The 24335-nt window shown below is 45.7% G+C and overlaps 1 protein-coding gene across 1 annotated transcript in view; it reads left to right on the forward strand.

Moving 5' to 3' along the window:
• Positions 1-24335, forward strand: part of dennd1b (DENN/MADD domain containing 1B) — a 90090-nt gene that overhangs the window by 40273 nt on the left and 25482 nt on the right. Inside the window, exons 6-13 of the mRNA XM_062556453.1 lie at positions 32-105; positions 2523-2599; positions 3839-3898; positions 6773-6826; positions 7121-7231; positions 15586-15686; positions 18217-18262; positions 19669-19770. Of these exons, the coding sequence (XP_062412437.1) occupies positions 32-105; positions 2523-2599; positions 3839-3898; positions 6773-6826; positions 7121-7231; positions 15586-15686; positions 18217-18262; positions 19669-19770 (625 nt within the window). The remainder of the gene's footprint in view (positions 1-31; positions 106-2522; positions 2600-3838; positions 3899-6772; positions 6827-7120; positions 7232-15585; positions 15687-18216; positions 18263-19668; positions 19771-24335) is intronic.

Genomic DNA, 24335 nt, shown 5'->3' on the forward strand with positions numbered 1-24335 from the left:
ATCAGCTCTAATTTTCTTCTCTGCTCCACAGTTATCTCCCTTGGTTTGAGATTTACTACAAGCTGCTGAATACACTGGCCGACTACTTAACAAAACAACAGGCAAGTCAAGAAACGTTTTCAGTTCAATTTCTGTGCTCTTTATTGAGTTTTGACATATAAATAGGCAATCTGCATTGCACATGTCTGAAATAATGTTTCATGTGAACATTTCAGGGCTTTGTGCTTTATTTGTACCCTTTGGCTCCACCAAAAAAAAAAGGAAAGAAAAAAGTCTATAGTTTTACGGCTTTGCACAAGGTCTGGGTCATTTGCCACATTCACACCCCCACATGCTAATGTTGGTCCTCCAGAGCTAGCTCTCTGATGTCACCACTTCACAAGAGCGACTTCTCCCTTGGCCAAACCAATGACACTGCCACCCATTCCACCACCGGCTCTGCTCCCAGAAACCGCTCTCTTGACAACACTCTTACTGTAGATACTTGACGGAATAAGAGTTTGGACTGCAGGGGGAAAAAAAGTTTAAGGCAGATTTTTGATGACTTTCGTTCTTAAGCTGCAAATTATATTATTGTAGATAGTATTGTAATCAGCTATTGAAAAATTTCATGGATGAACATTGAGCTTGCAAATGTTGCTGTGATGTCATTTGATTGAGCCCCCAGCCCTATTAGTGTGTGAAGGGCAAGCAGCCGTCACTGCGGGAGGCCCCAGTCGCCAACGCTAAACTAACTTTGGCAAAGTTTAGCAAGCAGACCAGCTGAAGAGGAAGTTCATTCCTGAAGATTTAGTGGAAAACTAATGGCTAGGGAATACACAGCCCTCTCACTCTACGACCCCCCCCCCCCCCCCCCTCACCCTTCCCCATCTTTTCTACAAAACTATGCAGTACCGGCAGAGACACGAGTTGGGGGCAGGGAAATGGAAAGTATGTGAGTCTTCCACTGTAAGAGACGTAGCACGGGCTGATGAGCCAGCATTTCGAGGGCTGTGGGGAAAGGCTCGGAGGATGCTATCAGTGCGCCTGACATGTAGCTATGCCTTAACAAAGCTGCTCAGAGGAGGGGAGGCATGGGGGGGAGGTTGTAAGCCTCCCTCATGCAAACAAATCACAGGCTAAGTACACACTGGAGTCAGAGGGCACAGGAAACAGGGTTGTGTCATGCAAACTGCGGAACCACTTAGCACACAACTTCTTATTGTCATTCTCTTGTCTGGGGTGCCACTGCGTCTATTTATAGCTCTGTAGTATCTACAATAGTCATCAGCAGCACCTCAGTTGAGGGTTGTTGGCATTGTTTTTATTTACGAGCTTAAAAACATAACATTTAGAGACAAGCCTGTAGTGAAGTTGTGAATGCTCAAGTTAGAATTGTTCAAGCACAGCAGAGCGAGAGTGCGCGCGGGAGAGAGAGAGGGAGAGAATTTTGTCTTCCGTGACACAAGTGCTGTTTTTGCGTGTGTCCCATATTTATGTACCTCACAGATATGGCGTGCTCAAAGGAGGAAGTGCTCAAGTGTTTGTTAGGGCAGGCAGAGGATACAGTACATGATGTGTTTTTGTTTATGCCTCTCTTTCTCTCTCTCTCTCTCTTTCTCGCTTTCTCTCTCTGCCGTGGCTTGTGAAGGAGATGCTGACTGACATGAGAGGACAGGGGTTGTGGTTGTGGTGGTGGTGGTAGTGGTGTGGGGGGGTTAGAATAAGTGAAGTGTTTCCCGGGGATTGTGTCACTGGCCATGCGTGTGAGCATCCAGCTTGCCCGTGACGAAACGCAGCAAACCTCTCTTTGGAACTAATGCACAGAAGCGAGAAATCTCAGAAAACACAAAAACAAACACACATGCTGAAAATACGTGATAGATAGATAGATAAATAGATAGATAGATAGATAGATAGAGAGGGCACAAACAGAAAAAGAGAGGTAGGTCAAGGACAGCAGACCAACACAAATTTGTTAGATGAGTTACTGACCCATGGCCCTGCGACATCGCTGCTCAACACTCCAGGACGCTAGGCATGTCCAAGGTGCCGCCCAGGGGAAGTAAATCATCGTCCTGACAGAAAGGCCTGTAAAACGCCAGCACATAATCCTGAGGCCTCGGTTTTGTGGCAGAGCGGATCTCCGACAGCCACTTAAAGCCTCCAATCTTTTTTTTTTTTTGAGCAGGGGAAACCTTTTGGTTAATTACCAACAGCCGATGTATGTCGTAAATCCTCCCCAGAATAATAAGCTTCTGCTGCGGCCTCGGCCTAGTCTCTTAACCTCCGCATTGCTCATTAAATGTGTGTCAGTCTCGTGTTGTTGTTTTTCTCCCTCTTTTCAGGTCTTTTTTTCCTCCATCCTTTGGGTTTATTCATATTTTGTAGACACATTTTGAAATGAGCTGCTAATTCACAAATCTTTTTCTAGATGTGCGATATTTATTTATTTATTTATTTCTAAAAATGTAATATTAAAATTTAATTCTGTTTTCACTGACACTGCTGTTTTGTTTTTACACTTGTCTTCATGCAGGAAGATGACTTGAATGACATGTTAGAATCACTGCACAGCCTGCCCGTGCCAAAGCCCAACACTCCCGTCAACCTGAGTGTGGTAGGTATCTACAGACGGCATTGCCCCGTGCGGTAGGGAGCGAGGTTGTGGAGTTGCTTGTGGTGGAGAGAGGGAGGCGGACTTGACGTTTTGTTTAGAAACAGAAGTGGCTTTAACAGTGTCTCTCAGCGATAACACTCCCCTGGACACTGTTAACCCTAATGGCCACTTTCACAACTCATCATATTCTCCCCTCCTGTTATCGGCTCCTGGATTAAGTGTGTTTAAAAATAAAGGCAGACTGGTGAGCTATGCTGGCATGTTTTTTAGGGGTTTGACGTTATCTTTTTAGGATTGGTACTGGATGCTATTATCCTTAAAATGACCCGTGAACATCCATGGTAGGTGGCTGCAGTTTATGTTGCAAAATCAACTCTATAAAGGGCACAGTTTTAAAATATCTGGACATTTGTATCTATAAGGATTGTTAATGAATGTACGGGAAAATATTTATGATATTGCAGTATCACTACTGTAGACAGTATACTGCTGAATACACTGGGCAAATACTGGTTCACAAATCAGTTACGACTGAAAGAAACCAGTTGCATTGTGTTTGTCAGGCTGATCCCACTTAAGAACAACTCTGTCATAACAATCATTACAAATGCATTGTGCTCTTTAAATTGTCGTTATTAGTGCTGGCCAAGGTTGGAATTTGGGCAGGATCACTTAACAGCACAAGGTCAATTAGGTAATAAGGTACACTACATAACACATTTCCATATAACTCCTAGAACACACCCTTGAATAGTTTAAGCACTTTCTTGGTTATTAGCACATTATTTCCTCTTTTATCACTAACAGTTGTAACACTGGTATTGTCTTATAACTGAGATGCCATTTTATTCTGGAAGACAGCAAAGAATGAACACTTCAAAGCTTATTAAAAACAAGCACATAAAAACATTCTTTTTTAAAAAAGAAAAAAAAGAAGACATTAAATCAGTTATTCTAAGAAATAAATTCCCTCTCTTCAATTCAAAATCCTCATGTGATTTAATTTTATTTTAAGAACCGACTAATTCATGACTATTGAATTTACAGTTTGTTCGGTTTTGTCTGGTTTTGTCTGACATTCATCATAATTTCTGGCAACTCATCATAATCACAAAAAGCTGGATTTATGATCATTATGTGACTGAAGTGGTTTACGATACATTGTTGATTATTTTTTCACTGTGGTAACATGAAAAGCAACTGTCTCTGTGTCTGTCTCTGTTTATTCCAACGTGTAAGAATGAGTGGTTGCATATTTCCACGGGGCAAGTAGCGAACGCTTCGGGAAGCCAAGAACCGGTGAGTTAAGTAAGTGAAGGAAAGACTGAGAAAGTGGGAAAGAAAGACAACTCATACAAACGTCGCACAAATTGCATGAAGGAGAATCTTTTTTTTTCAATTTTGCCAAATAAGCCTTTGCTGTCTTTTTAAACACCCAAACCAAAAAAAACTATCCTGGGTTTGTGATGTCTGTGTTTACTCTTTCCTTTTTCCTGGAAAACAATCAAACTTTGTAAATGATTAATGGCACGCTCCACTGTCGTATTCTCTTTTTGAATATCAAAAAAACACATCTTCGGTGTGGCTTTAGAGGGAAAGGCAATTGTGCTCAGAAAATCTCCTTGATGCTCTTCCTATTAACCCACATATCCCAAGTTTAGATAAACAGTTTTTTTAAAAGAAAGGAAAAAAAAGAAAGTGAGCTTCTGCAACCCCAACACAAGCTCTTGAAATAGTTTCATTGTTTGTTTTCGTATTTCTTCCCAGTTTGCTTATCCTCTGTAAGAAAGTGCGCACCCTGCCTTCCAAGCCCTGTTGTCCTCAGTAGTGACTTCGTCTGACACAGCAGCAGGGATTTTCAGTCCTAGAGGAGTGACATGTCAGTGGTGACAGCCCCATTATTTTCTTACAGCTTAATCCAGAAACCCACTGGCAGTTGCCAGACAGTGCATTCATTTGCTGGCTAAAAATATATGTTTCTGGTCACTGGGAAATGCAAACCAAGCAATGCAATCCTGGTATCACGACAGGACTGCTGAGTCTGTGATCATAGCTTTAAAAAAAAAAAACACATTACAGGAAAAGTGAAATCGTTTCATTGTTATTTTTTCCCTAAAGGCAAAAAGCAAATCCAGTCCCTGCAGCCTAGAGCAGAGTCCTAGCACAATGATAAAAGAGAGTGTGACTTGGTTTCAGGGCAGCTTCTTGCTGAGAATTGACATGAGATAGAAGTCATCAATGGGGGTGGGGGGGGCTTTTCTCAGGATTGCCTTCTCCTGCGTCACACCACTGGGCTTTCCTATCAGGTGGTGGGCTTACCTCTCTCTGTGATGCTTTCCATTGGGGGTGAGGGGTAGGAGAGGAGGACGTGGGATAGAGACAGAGTCAATCGTCTGGTCTGTCTCATGCCCTATCTATGGTGGTGGGTGGTGTGTTTGTAAGGCTAGGTACGTGTCTTTTGTGTCTGTGTGTGCTTGTGTTTCTGTGTGTCTCACCTATCCCCCTATAAAATGTATATGTTATTTTTGTTGCGTTTCAATGTCTTCGTCAGTAAGTGGGAGTATGTACAGTAGCTGTCCATGTGCTGTGTGGAGTCATGTGCTGGTGGTGTGTGTGTGTGGGGGCCGTTGCCCTCTCCAGCAGTAGCAGAGACGGAGGTGAGGGAGCAGGGCTCTGGGACACCCCACTCCACCCCACCCCACCCTACCCTACCCCTTCCTCCTCGCCACCCCGTCTTTGCCAAACGAGAGCAGAACAGCAGGCCTGTGGTGGCTTGATTCATTTTCTATTTCTTTATTTCTTTCTTTCTTTTTCTTTTTTTGGTGGAGTGCCGAGCAAAGTGGAGCAGAGCACGCTGATAACGAGCTGTATGATAATGTGCGATCTCTACAAACACAAGCAGCCAGATACGGAGCCAGCTGGAATGCTGCTGCTGCTGTTGCTGCTGGAGCTGCCCCTCCCTCCCTGCCATCACCCCTACACCCAACTCCCAGCTCCCAACCACCCACCCACCATGTGCACACACACACACACGCACACGCAAACAAACAGACAGACACATACACACACATGCAGAGACACTTGCTGCAAGTCAGAGGCCTGCAGGGGCCTGTTGAGTGATCCATGTATGTGCGTGAATTTGACTGTCTTGTTTGTCTTCAGGCCACAAGTTTGTGGGAAAGTAAATGCAGACAGACACACTACCAGCGCTCGGTTCTTAGCCCTCTTAGCCTGTAGTTCTTCTCCTCCGACAGCCCTTGTTCCCATCAATGAAGCCACACTCAGGGGTTAGACACTTATGCACCGTAAATTTCTGTGTTCATTACTTTGAGTCCCATCCACACACATACCATAGGGCCACATCACAGTCATCTCGGTGTCTTTTACAGTGATTGAGTCCGAGTGGGAAATGCCTATAAAGGGTTTGCGGAATGGAAGAAGGAAGCGGTGGCTACTCGTCCGCGCTGCCCTGGACTGGAACATGCGTAGGGTCATGCAGATTAAGCTGCAGTCTGAAGCGCCGCGCTCTGACCTTGTGCACGCCCGCGCCAGGGATGTGGTCTTTTCGACCCGGCCGAGGAGCCCTCGCTCCAGCGCTTCTGTCTTTTCCTCTTAGCTGCCCTCTTCTTCTTCCTCCTCCTCCTCCTCCTCCTCCTCTCGCCCGTCTTTTTGATCTGCCATATTAAAATCGTGTCCTACACCTTATCCCGACGCGCCCTGTCCTTGAACTGCGGCGCGCTCGGGTCTCAGAAGCGGCGGCGAGAGTGGCGGAGGCGCCGGGCCTCTGAAGCTTTAATAAAGACCTTGTTCTACATGCCCACGTCTCGGCCTCACCTCTGACGGCCCTCTCTGGAGGCCCCCACGCCCCGATCGACCGCTCCTGCAATATGCATGACATCGCTCACACACACACACACACACACACACACGTGCGCTCTATCAACCGCTCACACACCCCGCCACCCATCCCAACTGTGAGCCATTCAAATCAAACAATGAACAAGATGAGTCGTAAATCATTGAACAAAGGGATGGTCTATTCCTTTGTATTCATCCCCCCTTTTCCCTTTCTTTCTTTCCTCCGCTCCCTCTCCTTCCTATTCTCCTTCAATGGAGGGCGGAATGTTTGCTAACCTCCCTCTGTCTCTGTGTTTTTGTTGTTGTCCTTTCTAGCACTCGTACTTCATTGCTCCGGATATTAATGGACTGCCTACCATACCTGAGAGTGTAAGAATGCCTTTCTGTTCCTCTCACCTTTAAAGGTCCTTAAATGTTTGAAATCATAATGATAAAATATCATGTCATACTGTATATGTTTTGATAATCAAATACATGTTAGATTTCAGTTTTTCCTGATTAGAAATGTATGTATGTATGAGCGTGTGCACATACTGTAGAATGTATACAGACTTGGTTTGTGTTAAGTAGTGTGTTGAACAGTGTTTATATATGTAACGCTGGATGTGATTATGTATATACTCAATCAGTATGCTAATGATGGCGCTTGCTGTCTGCTCACAGAGGAACCTGACGGAGTACTTTGTGGCAGTGGACGTGAACAACATGCTCCAGCTGTACGCCAGCATGCTGCACGAGCGCCGCATCATCATTACCTCAAGCAAGCTTAGCACTGTGAGTATGCAGCTCCAGCTACAGCCTCTCACACGTGTGTGTGTGTGTGTGTGTGTGTGTGTGTGTGTGTGTGTGTGTGTGTGTCTCCGTCCAGACTCCCGACCCAAAGTAGGTAAATACAAACACATGCTCTCCCTGAACCAGTGGAAGTATGTCTCCATGCACACATACAGACTCAAACTCTTGCCTTCATACTGTAGGTTCTGCAAAATCTGTTGTGGTTGCTCTCTCTCTCTCTCTCTCCCTCTCTCACTGAGATGACATAAGATATATGAGCTAAGTCTGGAGTCTGTAATGAAGCACACATAAGCTTGATCCCAGGAACAGATTCGGCTCTTTGAGTCGGGGAGGCAGAGACACAAATCACCCCGTGCAGGTCTCTCCCGCAGCACGAACACGCCTAGCTGTCCCGCTGGAAGCTACGCTCCAGTGAGATCATGGCATTTCAGGAAGCGAAAGATCTGCCTAGCCTGGGCATCAGTGTAGTCGGCGCAAAGACTAGCTAGACGTGGGTGTGTGTGTGTGTGTGTGTGTGTGTGTGTGTGTGTGTGTGTGTGTGTGTGTGTGTGTGTGTGTGTGTGTGTGTGTGTGTGTGTGTGTGTGTGTGTGTGTGTGTGTGTGTGTGTGTGTGTGTGTGTGTGTGTGTGTGTGTGTGTGTGTGTGTGTGTGTGTGTGTGTGTGTGTGTGTGTGTGTGTGTGTGTGTGTGTGTACGGCAGAAACCAAACCACCGTAACCACAGATGGACTATGAGCTGCCACTCTGTACGCGGATGCCAAGACGGCCGTAAATTATCTGTTATTAGCGCCGTAACTCTCTTGCATAGTTTCTGTCCGGCTCCTTTGCGCCGGTAGAGGCGAGTGGGAGAAGGGTGGCTTATCGCGGGCGTGCTCTCTGAATACCCAGGATGCTCCAGAGAGAAGGAGGGAGGGAGAGAGAGATAGAGAGAAGGAGGGAGGGAGGGAGAGAGGGAGATAGAGCAAAGCGAGTGATGTCGTCATCCGCCACACCACTATCTCCTTGGCTGCTGCTTCCAGGCATGCACTGTATCTGAGCACCAGAAGGTGCGGGGAGGGATGAGATGGGTCAGGAGGTGGTGGTTTGCTGTGTGGGTGTGTGGATGTGGACGTGTGTGTGTGTGTGTGTGGGGTAGTGGGGTGTGTGTGGGGGGGTGGATGTGGACGTGTGTGTGTGGGGGGGGGTCTGCTAAAAATTGCCTAATCCTCGGAGTATTTCACTCCTGTAGGGAAAAAGCAAGGGATATGAAGAGACAAAAAACTGCGCTGGCCAGCTCATATCGTGTGTGCAGTGACACCAGCGGGCCGACACGAGTAAATCACTACACCCCGGCTGCTGCAAGGGCTTTGTTCCCTTCTTATTTCATGCTGAATATCTTGACTCCATAAGGAAGGCATGATTTTTTTCTTCTTTTTTTTTCTTTTCTTTTTTGGTGGGTGTGTGGGTGGGGTGGGATTGGCGGTAATTTACCGTCTGTCTTAATTTACCGCTAGTAGACAAATGAGTGTGGGTTTTGGGACGGTAATCCGGCGCAAGGGCTCGTCTGAAGTGGGGCAGTTTGGGTTCCACCTCAACCCCAGGCCTCTCCATCTCACTGGCAGCCCCAAACTACCATCCATCCTTCACAGGGGACTCTCAACCACTGCCTGTGCTTACATGGGCCACAGCCCATGTGCCATGCCCAGGTATGCAAATATGAATGTGTATGTGTGTGAGTGTGTCTGGGAGAAAACAATACCACAAGTCACACACACACAGTCAGTAAGAGGATTTAGAGCTGGCCTGGGTCCAGCTGGGCCAACCGCTGACTTGTTCATAGACTGGATCAGATGAATAAAAAGAAAGCGAGAGAGAGAGAGAGAGAGAAAGAAAAAGAGAGAGATTGAAAGGAGAGCAGGAAAAAGGCATACATTTATTATGCATGCTGCAGGCAGGCCCTCAATATGTTTTTTAGGTGGGAGATGGGTGAGGTGGGGGTCCATCCTGTAACCCCCCCCCCAAGTGAACCTACCATGTCAGTCTTCACCGAACATGTTGGCGCGCCTCCCCTCGTCTCGCCAAAGCAAAGGAATAAATCATGATCTAACACAGGACACATCAGCTGCCTTATTGCTGTTTGGTGACCGGAGGTTAGGAGGTACCTCTTGTCTTTTTTTTTCTCCCCCCGTTCTCTTCCCCCCCCCCTGCTCTATGTGCCAATGGTGGGCCGGGCGCGGGTCCTGTCTGTCCGAGACGAGGGTCCATCGGTGCGTGGCGGCCTGTCACATGCCCGTATAATTGTGCTGCATCAGGGCTCCCCGTTAACTAGTCAGCTGGGAGAGCAGTGGAGAGCTGCAGGCCGCCAGACCTCTGCCGCCGGTCGAACCACACACACAGGCGCGGGCACACGCACGCACACACACACACACATGCGCACACGCACGCACACACACACACACCACCCCCCTCTGGGTCCTGACAGCAGCCTTCAACCTTCTTCCTCATCGCGCTGTCAGGGAGCACACTAACAAGAGCCCGTATCCACCACCACCACCACCTCTCTCTGCTTCTCTCTCTCACTCTCACTTTCGCTCGCTCTCTCTTTCCTTCGCTCTTTCTCCCGCTTGCCCGCTCCGAGCCACCCTGGCATCCAGCCTATCCTCCTCCTCCTCCTCCCCCTCCTCCTCCTCCTCCTCCTCCTCCTCCTCCTCCTCCTCCTCCTCCTCCTCCTGCTCCTGCTGCCGCCGCTGCTGACCTCAGTCTAGGTGCTCACCCTCCTGGTTCCTGCAGCACCTCAGCACCCGCCGCCTCACCTCTCCTCCTCACCTCTCCTCCTCCTCCTCACCTCTCCTCCTCCTCCTGCTCACCTTTCACTCGCTTTTGCGTTTTGATTTTCTCCTGCTTTTGCTCACCTGATTTCTCTCGTCTTTCTCTCTTGATCTTCCCGCTTCCCCTCTCCCTCTTCTTTCGCTCTTCTGTTTCTCTCTATATCTCTTCTTTTTTCTGTCTTTCTTTCTCTCTCTTTCTCTTTCTCTCTCTTTTGCAGCCCTCTATCCTGAGTGTCTGTCAGGCTGGCTGTGCTACTTTGGTTTTTTGTTGACTTTCTCACCTCTCTTACTCCTGTTTCCTTGTCTTTCATCAGTGGGTTTTTATAAATTCTTCTCCAGTGCCATCATTTTCTCTCACTCTAGTGTGTGTGTGTGTGTGTGTGTGTGTGTGTGTGTGTGTGTGTGTGTGTGTGTGTGTGTGTGTGTGCTGAGAGACAGAGAGGGTTATATTTGGTGATACATGATGTCCTCTGTCCTCCCTGTATAACCTTTTCTTTCTTTTTTTGTAGCCGCCCCCCCCCCCCCCAAACACACACACACACACACAGCCCTGTGTCTTAGTGCCTTTTTTCCCCTTTAGTCGTTGTCTGTGCAGGCTACTTGTTAGTGGCACACCTGTGTGGTGGTCTTGGCTCGCAGTGGCTCTGTGCGTTTGTCAACAGACTGTGGGAACGTGCGTGGCGGTAATTGGGGGGAAAACAAGCAGAGGACCTGTAGAGACAGAAAAGCAAGCACGGAGGATAGAACGGCAGCACAGGAGAAGAGAGGAAAGGAGATGGGGGACTTGGGGGAGGAGGTGTTGGGTGGGGGTGTCGGAGAGTCAGCGTGGGACTGCGCCGTTGTCACCAGTGTCAGGAGAAATCGCTGCTCTCGTTTACACAGTCTGCCACCGTCACACATGCCGTATGCAGCGGCCCATTCGCACTCTTGGAATAAATAAAATGGCCTCGTTTTTGTTTTTTCTCGTGTTGTTTTTTGGATTCCTTGCCTCGGCCTTTAGCTGTGCTGTAGATTTAGCTTGAGATTAGCAGTTGAACTAGCATGGGAGGGATTTTGTGAGTGATTATAAATATATGAAACTTAAAAGCCAATCAATATGTCTTAGTAACTATTATTAGTATTTTCCAGTGGTCAGCCTCTTCGAGTTGATATGATAATTCAATGGTTCACTGATGTTTCACAATGCTTTGCTAGGTGTTAAACATGCAACACAGATACAGAAATTCCAGTCAGGTGGTAAATTCCAATCAGTTTGTTATTTTATAATAACAGTAAAATAATTCTTTTAATAATAAATCTTTTTTGCAGAGGTCTTAGCCCTACAGTTTTACAGTATAGGTCTTTGCATTTTGCTCTGTTTTATATTTTCATTTTTTCTACACTAACACATGTTAAAAATATATGGTATTGTCAACAGCACTTAATCCTATCTCTACGGTATATGTTGACACCAGTATTGAAACATTTATACCATCAGTTATAGTCTGCTCATGGCAGTTCATTTGCCATTCAGGGATGTCCAGCCTGAACACTGAAGGTGTCAGCCCTGTCTGAGGTGCAGGGTCCGAAAGCTGAAGTGAATAAAACACTAGAGAAGTACAGAGAAGTTCACTGCTATGACGTCTGTGGCTTCAGCTTGGACTGAGCAACAGAAACCCCTCAACATTTTTCAGACAGGTATCCTTTTCACACACCTCTGCAGACTATACAATACTCCTAATTTACTGAGTAGCGTACAGTATGACTTAAACTAGAGAGGAGAGTGCACAGTGCATGCAGCAAGCACTCCAGGATGATGAGAGAAAGTAAGAAAGAAAGAAAGAAAGATATAAAGAAAGATTAGAAGTAGCAGGCATACAGTATGTCCTTTTAATAGTACGCATACCACAGTCAGTGTTAAACTAATATGGTGAAATGATTGAAGACAAGTTTGAGATTTTCCTTTCTGTTAAGTTCTGATACTTTGTCTTGTCGTTCAGAAATCTCTTCTTTCGGAGACAAGGTGGCACGATCATTAGAAGAGAGAGACTATAGGCTTGTGACTTCCACATCAGAAGACTACAATAATGAAAAGCCAGTCACTGAAAGACTTTCTGTTTCACACTACCATAGCACATGTTTCTCACACAACAAAAGACTCCTCTACTACCCAGTCTCTTCTCGTCTTGTCAAATAACTGTTGCGCTTGTCAGTAGCACACACACTTGCTCTCATGTTCAAATATTTACTTTTGTTTAACTATTTAGGACAAAATCCCAAGACAAGCAATTTACTTCTAGTCTTTGAATACGTGTATGTTTTCATATAGAAGATTGCTATTCTGTGAAGACTCCAACTGAATTAATTTTTTTCACTTGAAGATTGTTAGAATTCATATCATATCTGGTCACATTTGTCATCAAGCAAGTCTTACTCTCAGGAGTCTAACTTATAGGCGTTTCATTCAAAGAGTGGAGCCTAATAAAAAAGGGCGACACTTCTCCCATAGGATGCTGTAGGCACATTCATCACACGCCTAGTGATGTTGAAATAGCGACTTCAAACCGCCGTGTTCCAGCACTTTCTAGTTTTGGGTGCAAATGAAATGTCCAGAAAGCCGAAATTTTGCCCCTTTCGGTTTGAAATCTTCAAGAGGACTGTGAATGTGCTGGCAGAGTGTATGCATGTGGGACACCCGGAGTGTGTGTGTGTGTGTGTGTGTGTGTGTGTGTGTCTTCAGAATAAGCCTTATGCGAGGGCTGCAGTCTGCTGCCCTTTGAGGCTGTCCATATCTGTATAATCTGATGTGTGACCTGTTCCAGTACACACACTCTCTCTCTCTCTCTCTCTCGCACACACACACACACACACACACACACACACACACACACACACACACACATACAGTGTGGTCTCGGGCAGAGCTCATTACCAGTGTTCTCTCAGGGTCTCAGTGGGGCTAAGAGAAAAAAAAGATGGAAGTGAAGAAAGAGAGAAGAGGAGTGAAAAAAGCAGGCACCTAAACAAGCCATAATCCTGCATTTGTTCTGTGGGACTGTGTTTGTGATACTCCATTGAATAGAATATTAAGCAGACCGCAGACACAACCAGACTCTTTGCTTTGTCTCTTTCTTTATTCACCCCACAACCCCCCCCCCCCCCCCCCCCACCCCACCCCTTTTTATACTGTGTAAACCATTTGGCTTGCATCATTAATAATTTATCATGCAGGCTAATATTTTATTAGGCTATTCTTTTGCTGTCAAACATCCCATGGAGCTTCGGAGATGGGGAGTGAAGCCTGCAGCCTGCCCCCCTCCACCCCCATCTCTCCTCTGGTGTGACTGGGGGGGGGGGGGGTGTGTGCAGCTTGTCACAAGTACAGGACCCCTCTCTATCTCATTGGAGGTGTCCTCTCAGATACCTTAGAGCGGACTCTCTCTCCGTCTTCTCAGTCAACTGGACACCATGAAAAGAAATGTTGTGTGGGGGGGGGGATACACACACACAAAACTGTGCATATTTTTTCTCTTTTCTCTCTAAATTGGTGTTTGGCTCTTCAAAGGTTTTTATCTGAGTTTCTGCACAGCCCCCCTCCTCAGCCGGAGAGACAGCGAGGCTTTAAACTGGATTATAAATCACCGTCCAATCGGCCTCTCCTCGAAACTGAGTTTGAAATAATTGGGCTGAGTTGGGCATGTTTTTCTCCTCTCGGCCATTACCTCAGTGCAGTGAGGGGGCTGGCTGGGCTGGGCAGAGGTGGTGGAGAGATGTGCGTGTGTGTGAGGGGGGGGGGGGGGTAGATTGGACAGCATGTTGGTGGAAGCAGGGTCAGGTCCCTTGGGAGCAGGAGAGAGACGGTAGCCTGTTGACACCATTGCGGTCTCCTAACCTGAGACCACTGACCTGCCTGCGCTGCTTAATTCATCGGCCGTTTAATAAGCAGTTTAGACTGGGGAAAGGAGAGGGCAGAGGGCCTTTAATTTCCTCCAACCTCGTTTCACCATCAGTAACAAGGGACGGGGATGTTTTGTCTAATGTTTTTAGGATTTATATTTTGCCATTTTTCTCTCCCCATTTATTGGATGTGTGGCCTTGTAAAAATATTCTCCAAAACGTGTGTATCAAGATGTAACTCACACATGAGTATGAACTATTGTGCCATGCACCTGTGCTGTAAATTTGAATCTGAATTATCTTTGACTGCAGGACATAGTTTGTAGATCTTTTTAGTTTAATTGCAGTGTTTCACTATCTATTTAAACACCACACCACACCACATGCCTTTCTCACATGAAGGCACAAGCTGATACAAATGGAAGAGGAAGCTTCTAGAATCTTTTTCGTCCTCCATTTCATCTTTTTTTTTTCTCCCCCTGAAGCCTGGCCGTTAAGCTTGGCCGCTTTAGCCGGTCAATTGTGACATTGCGTGTGTCAGTGAGCAAGGGGGATCGGTGTCGGGAGGGGCACGCACGTGTGTGTGTACGCGTGTGTGTGTGTGTGTGTGTGTGTCTGTGTGTCCGTTGGGTGTTCCCTTGGTACTACGGAGCGGGCGGTTTGCACATTTGCGTAGGAGGAGGAGGAGGAGGAGGAGGAGGGGGGGGGGGGGGGGGGGGGGCAAGCTCCAATGGTGGCAGAGCATCGCGGCAGTCCCAGCGGCCTCAGGGGCTGGCGTGGAGGCGCTGCCGTCTCTCTTGGCTAACTCATGTTTCATTCTCTGGCAATTTGCCCTAATGAAGTCCCGCGGGACGTCACAGACCTCTGTTCTCTTTCCATATTTAATCATGTTATTTTAATCCGGGAAGAGGGGCCAGGAAAAACCAGGCCCTGGGGTAAAGCAGGTCATTACAATTGCCAGGTAGAGTGTGTGTGTGTGTGTGTGTGTGTCTATGTGTGTGTCTGTGTGTCTGTGTATATGTGTCTCTGTGTGTGTATCTGTGTCTCTGTGTGTGGGTGGCCAGATGAGTTGCATGTTGCATTAAACACACCTTTATGATATTCAACATATGTACAATATATGTATTGTATTCTTTCGTTGAAAAGATTGCAGGTTGTGTTTGTTGGGATCAAATAAAGCTCTGTGTTCCGTGCATGTAGACAGCCTTTCTGTGTGTTCTTTACACTAGGGGGCTGTGGGGTACCATGAAGGACTGTAACACTGTTGTACCTGCACTGTACAAAGCCCCCACTCCCCATCCCCCCAATATCTTTTAGCCAAATAAGTAGGAATGCACATCTTTGTGGTTAGTGGGATGAATGTCAAACCTTCCTCCTGCAAACTTTGGTGTGTGTGTGTGTGTGTGTGTGTGTGTGTGTGTGTGTGTGTGTGTGTGTGTGTGTGTGTGTGTGTGTGTGTGTGTGTGTGTGTGTGTGTGTGTGTGTGTAGGTGTGTGTAGGTGTGTGTGTGTGTGTGTTTCACGTACACTGTGTACACATTCAGGTTTAGCAGGCAGCATCTGACTCTGTTTTAGGAGAGCGTGGTCCTTCCTCCACTAGCGATTTCTGTAGAGTTGAGTTTGATCATGGTGCTCTTGTGTTCTCTCACCCCTCAGTTAACTGCGTGTGTTCACGGTGCTGCCTCCATGCTGTTCCCAATGTACTGGCAACACATATACATCCCTGTGCTCCCACCTCATCTGCTGGACTACTGCTGGTAAGGCCCACCGCTGCCTTCTCTTACATGTCTCATTTTGCTCCTCCCTGGCCCTCTGTGTGGCTGTTTTCTCTCTCTCGCTCTCTCTCTCTCTCTCTCTCTCACTCAATCTCTCCCTCTCTTTCTGTGTGTCTTAGTTTGTCTCTCTCTGGCATCCTTTACATTTTGTTTGTCTTCTGTATGTCTGTCTGTGTTGCTATTATTTGCCTTCTTTGTCTTCCTCTACTTCTGTCTTTATCCTCAATTCCATGCTCTCTCACTCAGTTTATGTTTACAGTCAGGCCTTTCTTGGAAAGGGGAGATTTCCTTTTAAGGCCTTTCTTTCAATAGGATATTGTGTACCTGCATGCTAGGGTTTCATTATAAAAATAATTTTAAAAAATGCCATTTTTGACAAGCAGAGGAAAACTATATGAAGTAAGAAGTCATCAAAGCAATATTCAGTGAACTTCATCGCTATAGCAGCCTTGTACAGTATGTTTTATGTCCTTTGTTTCTTGTTTAATAATGCCTTTATCAAATAAGCGTTGATTGTGATACACCTGCCTGCATTTTTGGTGTGCTAGACATTTTCAATACAAAGGCTTGCACCACATCTCCAATGTATTCCTCCATCGCCAGCAATATCTTGGACAGCCTCGATCTCTTATTCCACCCACACCAGCCGCCTCCCCTGGTGGACCCAGTCTTTTTCCTCCCTGCAATGGCAAATGAATATTCCCAATCACCCCACTAAATATTTGATTGTCTCAGCTTGTTCTCACCAAATTCTACACTGCAGTCTCTGCATCCCCCGTGAATATATATATATATAAAAAATGCCAAAACCCAGAAATCAGACTTATTTTTTCAAATGAAAGTTATTCTAGATTAGAAATAAAGATGAGAGAACAGTGCTTTTCATTTAGCTCGGAGCAGCACTCGTTGCCTGTGAGAAGGTGTTAGCGGGTTAGCACAGCCCAGCTGTAATGGAGGCAGAGACCACAGGCTTAGCGTAGGGCTCGGGGCTGTGTTTGACAGCTGGGCCGATTAGCCAGCTATGTTTCCACCACTCCAGGCTGAGGAAAAGTGAGCCCTGTCAGTAAATGGGCTGGAACACTCTTTGGGGTTTTCCATCCAGGCTGCCTCGAAACCTACCAAAGTAATGGAAGAGCTGAGGAAAAATATACGTTTGGAACACCTGGTTGCCTATTTTTTGATTTGTTGTAATATTTATTACACTGGATCGTGTTGCACAATGTGTTTGTGCTCGTGTCACAATCAGCGCACATAGCACCAAAGATCATGTTCCAATTCCACAAATCATTCCCTGCATGAGGTTTCATGGTAGAATATGAGGTGAAATTTTTGATGTTTTTTGAGGAACCGAGGCTAATTTATGTGTGTGTCAGTTTTCCCCCCAAAACGTAAAAACCACACGCACAATGATGTATTCACTTCTCTAAGTACACCTCCACTGACAGTTTAATATGATGATGATGAATTCTGCCTGGGAATAATCTGATTGCGCTCATCCAAGTGGGTGTTGTGCCTTTTGAGGGAATTCATTCATTGAATTTTACCCCCCCCACCCCCTCCTTCCCATTCAACATGAACACAATTACTTGTTGACAACAATGAGGTTAGACGGTGCGAGGCATGGCCCATAATCATGTGTGTGTGTGTGTGTGTGTTTGTGGTTATGTTGACTGTGTTTTGTAGGTCTTTAGGTGTGTGTGTGTGTGTGTGTGTGTGTGTGTGTGTGTGTGTGTGTGTGTGTGTGTGTGTGTGTGTGTGTGTGTGTGTGTGTGTGTGTGTGTGTGTGTGTGTGTGTGTGTGTGTGTGTGTGTGTGTGTGTAGGGAAATGAAAAGCACCACTGAGAGGGGTGGTCATGGGCCTGTGAACAGCAGCCTTGGCCAGATGCTGCCTTATGCATGTGTGTGTGTGTGGAGAGTGTATGGAGCTGAGCACCATTACCCAGCACTAACCTGATTTGAGCGACAGGCCGTCTCAGAAGGGGCGAATACCAAACACTCCAATCTAATTACCCAGAAGCCATCACCACCAGTGCAGAGCAGTCCCGCTAACGCTAACGCTTACAGTACGTCTGTTCCCCAAACAAGAGCCTCCGCTCGCGGCCCCTGCTGCCAGGAAAACAAAGCGCCAACAGATCTGCTCGCCACTCAGACCTCTCCTCTTATTGACTTGTCTAGACTTGGCAGAAAATGATGCGTGAATTTGTTAATATGTCTGGCTTTCTTTACTGTCATTTCTTATGTGTTCTTATGTTATGTAGATAAACCTTTCCATTCAAGCGCCTCTGTAGGTCAACATGAAACTAGCATGTATCGAAAACATGTCCAGAAGACTATAGAAGACAAGTTGTTGACACTTACTGACAGTTGTGATATTGTAAGGGTAAACATAGTGGAAAGGGATGGAATTCAATGAAAAAGATGTTAATTAGTTGGATTAGTTAGATGATGTGTTTTGCTAATGACTGCTTTGTGTGTCTCTCTCTCTCTCCCTCTCTCCCTCCCTCCTCCCCAGTGCGCCCATGCCATATTTGATTGGCGTTCATCTGAGTCTCCTGGAGGTGAGTGGTGCTGGGGGCCCCTGGCCACGCCGTTTTTCCCAGCCCCTCCGTCACTCGTCCTCGCTCCAACACACACTCACAGCTCAAAGACCTGTTTGTTGAAATGTGAAAAGTGTTGGCTGATGGGTTTTTTTTTTTTGAGGGGGGGGGGGGGGGGGTAGGATTAATACACGGTCGAGAGAATGTGGATTTTTTTTTTTTTTTTTTTTGTCTCTCATGCTAAAATAGACATGCCCCCAAAGATCACTGCTCACTCGCAATCAGATCATTTTTTCCATTTTATTCGCATAATATAAAATTATAATGAATGGTCTGTTTCTGTCACATATGCACCAAACCCAAAAACTTGGACTAAAACACAAAACAAGAAACTGTCAGGTTATTATATTTTATATTTGCCTGTTTTTTATTCTACTTAGGAAAACAAAAAGGGTGCGTGTGTGTGTGTGTGTGTGTGTGTGTGTGTGTGTGTGTGTGTGTGTGTGTGTGTGTGTGTGCATTTTCATTAGCTAGCCATGGTGCAGGGTTTTGCCGTCGGTGTGGCAGTGGCGATGCGCACCTGCGTTTGATGTAGGTGACAGTAGGAGGCGCCGGTGGAATTTATCACACTCCCGCATTAGTGACAGTCCTCTCCCACACACACACACACACACGCACGCACGCACGCACACACACACACACACACGCACGCACTCACTCGCTCGCCATGCACCGGGTAATTAGAATAAATCAATGTGCAAACCTCTGCAGAAAAAACTGTCAGATGTGACAGGCCAGAAATGAAGGAACAAACGAACGAGCAAATATGTGGCTATTCCTCCTCCCCACCTGCACTGGCAATGCTGTTGGTGGAGTTTGACGTCGCCAGAACAGTCCTTAATTCCAGCACTTATGTTTCAGTGTAAAACAGATCTTCAAAACACATCAGAATGCTTTCACTTTGATTGGGTGAAAAGTTTGCTTTATTTTCGGATTAATTTTCAGTCATTTCATTTAAAGTAACATTATTGCATATCATGATTATTGTCATATATTTGTTGTTCAATTATTTTTAATGAAAGAGTTTTTGTGCAGGAGTTACAAACTTTACAAGAGGAAAATCGTGTGACATTTCAAGCCTTCTGCTCTTAAAACTTAAAACGTTTAACTGTATGGTCACTTGACTTAAAACTGTGTGGTCACTTGGCTTTTTCTTTTGGCTAATAATTTGACTTTGTCAACATCGCTCCATTCTTGCCCTTGTGTAAATCCCAGAGATGCAGTGGGATACGATATTGTGTGTTGCAGAAGTTCTCAAACTTCAGAGACAATGGTGAATTCTGTGAGAGTGAATATCAGGTTTTGTGTTTTGGTGTGTGTGTGTGTGTAGATTGCAAAGCGTTTGTTGTTTGTTATTTGTCTCCCAGAGAGTGAGGAGCCGGTCACTGGAAGATGTGGTGATCCTAAACGTGGACACAAACACACTGGAGAGTCCTTCGGATGACCTGCGGAACCTGCCCAGTGATGTGGTGAGTGTCCGGCAACCAGTCCACACGTACAAACCCCTCTCTCTCTCACACACACACACACACACACACACACACACACACGCGCGCACACACACACACACACACACACACACACACACACACGGAACACCCACACGAACGACCACACAGCACACTATGTGCACATAGATAATATACCCATACATGTCTGCAAATATTATTTTTTTACACACACACACACACACACACACACACACACACACACACATACACACATTCATTAAATCTCCTGTCAGGCACCCACCATCTCACAACATACCACCCTAGCCTGTGACCCTGCCAATTTAATAAACACATCCGCAGCGGCCATGTAGAAAAAGAAAGTGCCAGAGAGCGAAATGAACCGTGCGCGGCTTCTCACCATCATTAGTCCGTGCCGCCGGTGGCTCCTCTGATTGTCACACAGGCCGAAACCCCCGTCTCCCACTGTGACGATTGTTATTTATTTATTTATTTATTTAGTTATTTCGTTAGTTAGCTCTGTAACGCCACGTATCCTTGCCCAGGCGTTCACCGCGTCGAAGAACGGTTTTTTTTTTCCCTCCTTCTCTCCCTTTTTTTCCCTTCTGGCCTCTTTCTCACTCCCACTCCTCCTTTTTATTTTAACGATTTTTTTAGAAACCTAGTGTGCGTGTGTGTGTGTGAAATGCTGAGAGTGAGAGAGCGATAGGGAGAGAGAGAGAGAGAGAGAGAGAGATAGGGAGAGATGGAAGGTAGTGCGGTCAAAGAAGGGGGCCAATTATCAATGGCGCTGTCCTACGCCACCTGCCAGCGCCTCCTCTCTCTAATGATGGCGAGGGCGACGTGGCGGCCGGCTCAACAGGAAACAGAGCCGCCGCTGCCTCTGCCGCCGCGGCACAGGGTCACCGGCCTGTCCATCAGCCGCCCTCCCCTCCCCTCTTCCCTCCTTCCCCCTTGCTCTCGCCGTGGACACATTGCTGTGGTTTTCCTGCTCCCTTTTCTTTCTGCTCGTGTTTATTTTGCATCATTCCGTCATTGGAGTTGGGAGATGTAGTGGCAGCGGTGGTGGCACTGTGTGTGTGCTTGTATGTATCTGTTTGTGCGTGCGTGTGTGTCAGTGTGTGTTTATGTGTGTGATTTATATTTTTATGTGTATTCGTATAACTGCATTTTGAAATGTATGTGTATACTTTTTATTGCATGTTTATAAAACATTGCATCTGTGTGCATATAAGATGTATTGTAGATGATTTTATTACTCAATTCCCTGGCATTATTTGACCATGTAGAGGAGCCAACAGACCGCTCTCTGATGCTTCCACCCATCTACTGTAGCCATTTTAGCCTGACCAGCCCCCCCCCCCACACACACACACACAGACACAGTCACACACACACACACACACACACACACACACACACACAAACAGATACATTCAAGCACACACACACACACAGTGCCACCACCACTGCCTCAACTACTGCCACATTCCTTAATAAAAATGTAAGTGTGTGTCCCCTTAAAAATGGCTTATTTGAAAATGACAAAAGCAGTTAGAGAGAACAGGCATCTCTGTGTGGAAAGTGATAAATGAAGTGGCGTCCCGGCGCCTTTTCTTTGATCCTCCTCACAGTCTCTCACCAACTAATGACAGAACATAGTCTGAATATCACATTGAATTAGCCGCGGTAAAGCAAATATGTCAGCTGCTGTGTGCTGTATTTGTTGCTTTATGATCACTGTTATCTTTTTTCGCTCTCTAATGTGTGCGGCTCCCGCACACTCTCTCTAGTCCGCGCGTTCTGTTGTTGATGGGATAAGGATTAGTCAGAGTTTGCAAATCAAGGGAATAAATTAATAAATTACTGTCTGTCATCGACCATGTAAAGGTGAATTTTTATTTATTGAATTACTTAAACTATGAAATGTTGCGATATTGAACCAGCTTAGAAGTTAGGCTGTTTTGATACTGGAAGCATTTATATATTAGTCAACTTCTGTTTTTATGTGTTTTTGTTTGTTTTTAGTTACATACGTTGTACATTACATGTACAAAATACATACAATAATTAATTTGACATTACAAAATCATACATTTTTTGTCAGAGGACTTTTCTTGTTATTTGACAACTGATAATGTGTGTGCATACACTGTCACACACACACACACACACACACACAAATCCAATTCCTCCCGACGTCCATAAAGCCAAATATAATAAAACAGAGCCGCAAGCATTTCTGTTCCCTTTTTTCTCCGCTCTTTTGTGTTGTTCAGAAGAGAGTCTTCTATTGATTGAAGCCAAGCCTTCTGAGATTCATCCAATTATGTGTTAGGGCAGCCGTACCCTGAGCATGTGGACTCCATTACAGGGATGGTCTGACCACTGGCCCGGCTTTCAGAGGGGTTAGGGGTCACACTTGTGCCGCATTACCCCGACCTTTTTTTCCGAGGTGGGATACAGGACCTTCGTCGAGTTCCTCCCCTATCCACCGCTTAATGGCCATTTCTCCCAATTTCACACATAATATTTTAGATTTATTGGCTATTACAAATGCTACCATGCCGGTAGCGGTTCCGCCCAATACACATGGAGAGACAGACACACACACACACATACACACACACACAAAGTTTCCAGGATTTACAAATAGAGATGATAATTGGGCTGCCGTCAAATTCAAGATATAGCAATGGGGTTTGTAGGAAATTGCTGGGTTCGGTAGGCAGACAAGTTGCGCTTTCCAAGGTCAGGATTTATATTGTTACATACAAAAGGAAGTGTCTCTTCCTGTGATGGTGGTGGAAATGTCACTGGCATAAATCTCCAAGTTGAATAATTGTTTGCTAAGATTTGACATTTGTGGCTGAAAAAATTCACAATAAATTTTGCAGGCGCTAGATTGAGCCATTATTTTTTTTCTTTCGTCTGCTATTCAGCAATAATAGACTGACTACTATGTATGACCATAAGTAGTCCAGTAATGCCACTAAATAAAGTGGCATAAAGCATCTCTATCCTGAGCCGTAGAAGTAACGTTCCCGGTGCTGCAAGTAGAATTTCCACTGTGCTTGAGCGATCCTCGACTCATCACACATCGGATCAAATGCCTCTGGCCCGCAGCTCCGTTTTGACGCAGCCTTTTCCTCATAGCCTGTCAGCAAATGTCCTGCACAGGGCAGCCTCTGCTGCTTAGAGCTGTGGGTCCACACCTGGCTAGTGCAGAGCCACTGCTGCAATGCGTGCAATGCTGCAATCCATAAGTGTCTTCATTTGACTGATGCTTTATCAAGCGTTTATTTTCAAATTCAGGGGTAAAGTTTTCTTTCCATTAATTAAGTTTTCTTTCCCTAACACCCCCCCCCCCCCCCCCCCCCCCCCCCATTTTTAATTAATCATGAGGCGTCAGGAAGCTCAGATACAGTAATTACATTTGCAGTTTTCAAGGTTTCTGAGAAAGAAAGCCAAATGTGCAACGTGTTTGTTTGTTTTTACACTTGATGAAGGTAGTTGTTATCATTATTATTTCTCCTTTTTTCTTGCTCCTCGGTTCTGAGATATTGTGGAACTCTCCCACGGTTTCCCTGATTTTCAATCTTAATTGGTGTTAGCTGGGTAAAAAGAAATACGATACTTTTTTCCTTGTTGTCATTAAAACTCGCTAAAAATAGGAGCTCGGGAATCCATTACAGACGGTAACAAACAATTTAAGTCTGAATTAGATTTCCTTTTCATCCTGTTTACACTCGGCCTTACAAGCGCAAGGTTGTTATGTTTTGTGTATGCGTGTCTGTGTGTTTTTCTTCCTCTTCATGAAATATTCCTTTTGTCGTTTATTATCACTAGTTAAAAAGCGAAAAGGAAGAGATAAAGGTGTGTTGTTTGTATTTGCAGTTCCGATCTCTCTTCTTTTCTTGTCTTTAGCTGCTATACCACCTTTTTTCTTTCTCTATCCCCCCCCCCATTTCCCCTTTCCTCTGTTCCCTCGCAGACATAGCGTATATGCTTGCACCCATCCATGTTTGATCTTGTGTGTGTGTGTGTGTTTTTTTTGTTTTTGTTTCTTTTTTCACTCTTCTCAATCAGCGCAGGCTGGGTTTAAAGTATGCACACCCACTTCGTGTGTATTAGGCCACCAAAAGCAAGGGAATAAATGAAATGAGAGAAACTACAATTTGGTTCTGTCCTCTGAGATCACTGCAGTGCAAGGAATAAAAAAAGTGTTGTGCTACTAATTGGAAGTTCAGCATGACTTCTGACACTCTCTATCACACACACAGACACTCACACACACACACACACACACACACACACACACACACACACACACACACACACGCACGCTCAAAGAAAAAAAGGGAGACCGTGAGGCAACACCATTCGAACAAGACAGACGTTACTTTCCAAGAGCATAAAGAAGTTATTGATTACACTCATGCCAAACCTGAACATACATTTACTGTACAGTCTTGTTTGTGTGTATAGATATGATCGGAATAATCCCCCCTCACACACATACATACACACACACACACACACACACACACACACACACGTATGTA

The sequence above is a fragment of the Sardina pilchardus genome, chromosome 15 (assembly GCF_963854185.1).
Source record: "Sardina pilchardus chromosome 15, fSarPil1.1, whole genome shotgun sequence".
Taxonomy (NCBI): Eukaryota; Metazoa; Chordata; class Actinopteri; order Clupeiformes; family Clupeidae; genus Sardina; species Sardina pilchardus.